General features: G+C 42.7%; 1 protein-coding gene across 1 annotated transcript; it reads right to left on the bottom strand.

Moving 5' to 3' along the window:
* Positions 1-2,298: 2,298 nt before the first annotated feature.
* Positions 2,299-3,074, bottom strand: LOC115871193 (cyclin-dependent kinases regulatory subunit 2-like). The gene is made up of 2 exons (XM_030886921.1): positions 3,035-3,074; positions 2,299-2,474 (listed from the first exon to the last, which is right to left on the bottom strand). The coding sequence occupies exons 1-2, from the start codon at positions 3,072-3,074 to the stop codon at positions 2,299-2,301; spliced, it is 216 nt and encodes a 71-aa protein (XP_030742781.1).
* Between the last annotated feature and the right edge of the window lie 3,540 nt (positions 3,075-6,614).

The following is a 6,614-nucleotide window of genomic DNA, read 5'->3' as shown; positions in this document are numbered from 1 at the left end:
CTCCTCTCCCTCCTCCTCCTGCTCCTCCATTCCTTTCTTGCAGTGTTAAGAAGCTAGGTCACTGTTTATGTAGCAAGGATTCAGGATATGCTTTAGATATTACATTTCCTAGAAACAGACCCTGAGATGATACTGTGTACATGTGATTTATTAAGAAACGAGTAAGAGTGTCAGGGAAGGAAGACAAGGAAGGGCAGCAGGGCCAAGCAGGGGTGTGGTTACAGATGAAGTCCAGCAGAGGGGAGCTTTGGCCCCACCCTACAGGAAAGGTCTGTAGTGGAAGTTAGGTCTCTGTGCTCCTAGAGTACTCTATTACAGCTTAAATTCTGAGCACTCTGTTTGCAGAAGTCTATGGAAAACAGTGGAAGCCCAACATTCATTTTCGGCATGTACTCATGGATTAAGCCTCCATGGAAGTCCTTCTGACCACTCACCAGAGATGTGAACAGACTTGTCTTCATGCAGAGTGCATGGAAAGTGCGTTACCTCAGCCCTTCTGATCAGCCAAAGTAGGGGCAGTCTATTTTAGAGGTTTGCCTGGGTGTGTTCTTGAAGGAGATTGCCATACCATGGTCACATAGTCCTGAGTCATGCCCTGAAAGCGCTGGACCAATCTTGTGAGCTTTTCTGTCTAACACAAGGTATGTGTCCCAACCGTGGCGTTGTTCCAACTTCTGTAGTCCCACGTTTCAATGTGATCTATTGATCTTCTACCAATCACGAGTCTGTGACAGTTGCCTTTGCCCTCCCATGTGTTTTTTATAGTCTTCCATTCTCTGTAAACCCTTGGATGATATTATGCTCTTGTGCATTATGGCCTCATTGGGATGATGTGCTTTTGGCCTTGTTTTTGTCTTTGTTTGAGACATAATCAACATCCTTCTTTAGTTATATTTTAGATTTGGTGTCTTCTTTTGTACCCTAAACTAATCCAGAGATAGAGAATCCCCTCTTTTTTTTTGTCCTTGTTGGGGACATTCTTTGGCTAAGGACTGTCCCAGGGACACACACGTCCTGGCACCTTTGGCTCCTCTACTCATGGAGAATTTGGTCTAGAAGTCCAAAGCCAGTCCTCCAAAGAAGAAGAGGCCTCTCTGCTGGCAACTGCAGGCAAAATCACCCCAAAGCCGGAAGAGATGCAAGGACACAGTAAAAGGGATGTGAGGAGCTAGATGGAGCGCTGAATGTCCACTATACTTTGGAGCGATCTTTTTCCTTATAAAAGATCCTTTGATAAACCTTTGCAATTTAGAATTTAGGACAAATGCTCAGGTGTTTCCCTGGGAATCAACTTGTAACATGACATTCTGCAAATGAGGACTTACTAAAGGGCTGCTACGTCCTTTTATCTTGGCATATAGGGAGAGTTTGGAGATTTAAGTGAGGCGATCTCTTTGAGACATCTAGTTTAAGTCCTTGGGCTCTTGACACAATATCGCTGCTGCTTCTCACTGAACTAAAAAGGAGGAATTTTGGAAAGGAAAATGAAGTCCCTAAAATAGGAATTTCTGAAAGAGGGACATTCAGGATGGAAGTCAGGGGTCAAAGTGACATTGGATAAGAGCTGAGTATTCCCTTGGACCCATGAACATTGTGCTTTGGAAACAGTAGGTGAGCCCAGGAATGTGAATTTTAAAAAGCGTTCACTTTGGTATTCCAACACGGGATCCCATTGCAGCTGCACCTGGACCTGGATGGAAAAAGCAACCAAGATCATCTTCAGTAGAACCACCCAGTGGATACGAAACAGCAGAACGGACAGATCCAGCAGGGCTGACCTTCTCTCAGACAGCCCCACATAGCTCAGTGCTCTGGGGATACATTTGAGCTGACCTGAAGAGGTAGATACTAGATTTCCTAAAGAAAAATAGGTGAGTCTCAGGGAAAGTCATGGGTAACCTTAGAGCCGGAATTTAAGGACATGGAGTCCTGACCCGCCCCGCCCCCCACCACCAATAACTTCTCATAGTAACAAACCAAACACAGAAACTTCATTATACACAAAAGCAACAGGTAAAAGTGCAACAGGCAATTTACTTATACAAACACAACCAAAAAAGCCAGATTAAAGTTAATTATCCCTTACACACCGTATAAGTAATCTATTTACAGTTACATTTAACCAGCTTTGTTGCTGTGAAGAATACCGCTCATGTACAGGTGTGGAGGGATGATTTGTATATTTTTCACATATTCACTGAACACAACACCATGTCAACACAGAAAGATGAAACTTGAAAAAGATTTCATTGGAAATCCCTATATAATCTTCATTTTTGTTACTCGTTTGGAAAGTGGTCACCTGAAGAGAAGAATGTGTCGTTCTGGCTTGTGAATTACGCAATCACGCACCCAGCCTAGACTTTGTTGAACACCAAGTCTCCTCCATTCCTCTTCAGACATGATATGGGTTTGGGGTACTTGTTTTGAAAGTTTTCTGGGTAACATGACATACTGGTACACATAATGTTGATTGGAGTATATGATAGGTAGGTTTGTTGTGCCAATCTGGCCAATGAATGCATGTGAGATTGGTTGAAGGGTGGAGAGATAAGTAGCTCAGCGAACCTCACCTCCCTTTCTCTTGCTTTTTGATCATCGCACCAGTGTGCGGCTGCCTTGCTCGTTCTGTGCCTCCATTTGCAAGCTACGCTACTTGTGGGACACCTAACCCGTGGACTGTGTCGCTGTAACTTTAGCTTCCTTCAAGACCTGCTTCGCCACACCATTGGACTGTACATCTCTTGAGCTCGGGACTGTTGGACCCTGTCATCTGGTCGACTCTTGGTGACCTGCCTTGCTCTTTGCTGTCTGTGGCCGGATAGCCTGAATGGCTCTACGGAGGACTACCTGGTGGCTCTCAAGACTTGAAGGACTGCCAGCACACTAGCTGTCTCACGGAAGTGAGTTGCACTGAGCTATTTGTACTTCTTTATAGATTGTTTATTTCTCATGTTATCTATCTATCTATGTAAATATATAAAAAACATTATTAGTGTCCTGGTTTTGTTTCTCTAGAGAACCCTGTCTAACACAGAGTACTTGTGCAAATAGAATGCTTGCTTGTGAGCCATCTTGCCAGAAGCGCAGCGGGTCAGGTGGGTAAGGAAAGTGCATAATGAGACCAGCAGCACCAATGTCCTCACTAGGTAACAGCACCCACACAACGCTGGCGCTCCCTGTGTATCGCAGTCCAGGCACCAATTCTAGCACACAGATAAAGACATCCTTCACAATTCAGGGCCAGGACATTATGTTCCCATAGACTTTCTGCCCAATAATCTTTAACAAGATACTTCCTAGTCTCTCCTTTCTTCCGCTTAACTGAACTCCCAGCTGAACATCTAGAGTTAAAATGTTGCCTCTCCTTTAAGGCTTGGGTTTGTACAAGGCTTCAGCCCACCCCAGTCCTATCATCATTTATTCCATCATTCATGTAAGCATCTTAAAAAATCTCCTTTTTCTTTTTGAGATAAAGCCCCCAAAATCCAAACTCGCTGCCATCGAGTTGATTCTGAGGCACCCTATATGACAGGAGAAGTGCCCTGTGGGTTTCTGAGACTGTAACTTTTTACAGGAGGAGAAAACCCAGTCCTTCTCCTGAGGAGCTCCTGGTGGTTTTGAACTACTGACCTTGCACACCACATAACCACGACTCCACCGGGGTTCTTTCATTTTAAGATATGTACCATTATTTCTCTTGAATAGTAGAGTGCTAGTTGTTCTTCGTTGTAAGATATAAAAAGGCAGAAAAGGAGGAGCCAAGAGAATAGCCTTTGCCTTGAGTCTGCCCCTAATGGGCTGCCACTGTAGCAATCATCTGAGAGCAAGTCGGTCCTTGAACCTCAACTATCTCATCTGAGAACCCGCCTCATAGGTTTGTAGAGGATTCAAAGAATTCACGCTAAATCCATAGAGCTTTGAGGTGGTCGTAGGGTAGCCCTAAAGACAACATACTTCTAGCAAACCCACCTTCTGAATTAAGTCTCTTCAAAGGAATGGAGTCTGACATTAGTCATCACAATAATAAGAAAATAATAATAAGTATTATCAATTATTAATTAATCATTTATTTTTATTATAAATGATTATAATTTTATATCATAAATAATTATAATTAATTAATTATTAATAATTATAATAATTATTATTAATAATAAGAAAATAATATTTTTCTTAAAACTGAGTAAAAGTGCAAAGAGTACATGGGAGTCTTCTGTTTATTGAGATATTTTAAATATTCTCTCTATGGATCATCCTCACTATTTGTCAGAAGGGAGTTACTCCCTGAATTCGGTTGAATCTCCAAACTAAACTTCACCTGCTCCAGTACTGCTGCCAATGGACTTTATGGCCCTACTCTGAATAAGTCCCAAGAGCTTGGGGGAGGGCAAAAGGACTAAGGGAGGCTTGAAGAAGTCACCGAAGATATGGGGGCTGTGGGAAAAGTATGGTGAAGGCATCAGGGGGTCCCAGGCTATCAAAAAGATCTTAAAAGCTTGTCTTAAAAAAATAGCCAGCCATCTAAGTGAGATGTCCCCTAAGTCCACACAGAGGAAGCACACCAATCAGAGTGATCAAATAATCAATAAAATTCTAGATCATAGATGGAGTTTAAATTCTGAGCACTTGGTTTGCATTAGGCTATAAGTGAAAGCCTAAAATTCGTTTACAGAGCCCCCATATGGACTAAGTCTCCGCTGAATTTCTCTGGTCCATTGACCAAAGATATGAGTAGTCTTGCCCCAGAGTGCATCAGAATTTTGATTGCTGTAGATACAGTTAGGGTAAAATTAACATCTTCCCACAAGTTATCCTTTAAAAAAATTTTTTTTTCCTTTTAACCCATTCTCAGCTTGTCCTAGTTTTTATTTATTTCTAACTTTTGGATTGAGGTTCTACTGTGTGTTTTCTTCTGTTGTAGTTGCTCCTTTTTGTCGCTACTGTTGTTTCTTTTTAAATTTGAATGATGTTCGCTGTTGAAACTCAGGATAGGGAAATCTATAGAGACAGCAAATCGCTGGATCATTTTGTAGGGTTAGAACAGGAGAGATTGGGGAAAATGGGGAGCTAACAACAATGGATACATGGATGAAGAAGATATTCTAAAATTGATTGGAGTAAGGAATGCACAACTCTCTTTAATATACTTAACCACTGAAGTGTATGAAACTTGAATTATATGTCAATAAAACTTTATATAAGACTGAGGGAGGAACAGGCAGAGGTGAGGGACCTGCATACATTTGTCATTTGATCTTACTACACTAGCAACTATCTGCTAAACGTTAACCATGTGTCTTACATATGCATCCAGGGCTGCAGGCTTTGAGGAACATATGTCATATGCCTAGAGATCAGAATCCACCCCCCAAAAATGTATCCTTCATAAAAAAAGGAGTCAAAATTGATGGGAGTCCTCACAAGACATACATTCTGAGGCAGTCACTCAATTACATTATTTTGAAGACAAAATGTTGTTTGGGGAAGACACAGTAAACACACAAAGACTTCAATCAATGTCAGAGTTGGTAAATGAAGTGTGTGGTTGGGCATGGACTCCCCCACAATCACATCAATACAGTAATTATTCGTGTGTGTGTGTGTGTGTGTGTGTGTGTCTTAGGTCCTCACAAAGCAAATTTCCAATGTCAATATAAACAAGCCTTTAAAAGACCACTTTCAGAAGCAACCCAGTATGTAACAGAGTAGGAAAATAGATTACCCTTGGAGAAATGGGGGACAAGCCTGATAGCACATCACTTCAATGGATCCTTGATGTTGGGATCAAGTTTTCCACAGTGGAAGATGACGTAAGTCATATTGTCTGTCATCTGACTAAGAAAGAGTCTAGACGAGCTCTGACCATAAATGAACTCACATGTCGCTAGTGATGATAACACACGTAGAGCTTTGTGAAGAGGAATGAGACTGTTTTGTAAAATATGAACAGAAAAGGGGCATCATTCTAAGAAGTCTACGTGTGATGGCTTTCAATGACTGTATAACCAGATCAATTGGACATCAGACATGACAGTAGGTAAACTCAAGGTGTCAAGGAAAGGTTCGCATCTTCTCACGTAGGTACTCGCTTATCTGAATGGAGACCGGCATGCCTCTCTCACTCCTTCGTTCCCTTTGGGCTGCAGGATGCCCCGACTACTCCAACCCTAGCTTCTGCCTTCACCATCCAGTTAGCTCCAGAGAAGCAGCGGGGGGAGTCATCTCCAATCGAGGAGACCCTAACGCGGGCCTGTTTTAACTGTAGATGGTTGCTAAGTTTCATTTCTCTCCTCGGACCTTTCCCTTTTGCCCAATCCTTTAGCACGTGGGTTACGTTCTTCCAGCTTCCGAGGAAATGGGCTCTCGCGTGAACTCCTTCGGCGCTCCAGCCTCAGCTCCAACGTTCCAGAGGATCTGCCACCAACCGCCTCTCATTACTCAACTAGCTGTGGCTCCTGGCGAGGGGCAAGGCTCAAACCTCACCTGCGTTTTCTAAATCCCCTCGTTTATTGCTTCATTCATGTTCCATTGTTATTTCTCCTCACACATCTCCTGCTTTTCTTCCTGTGGCCCTCTCCCTTGACCTATTAGAATACCTACCCCTCCTCCCT

This window comes from Echinops telfairi, unplaced genomic scaffold (genome assembly GCF_000313985.2).
Source record: "Echinops telfairi isolate 266 unplaced genomic scaffold, ASM31398v2 ScPeMD7_3533;HRSCAF=4204_1, whole genome shotgun sequence".
Taxonomy (NCBI): Eukaryota; Metazoa; Chordata; class Mammalia; order Afrosoricida; family Tenrecidae; genus Echinops; species Echinops telfairi.
This window is presented reverse-complemented; position numbering and strand designations above follow the sequence as displayed.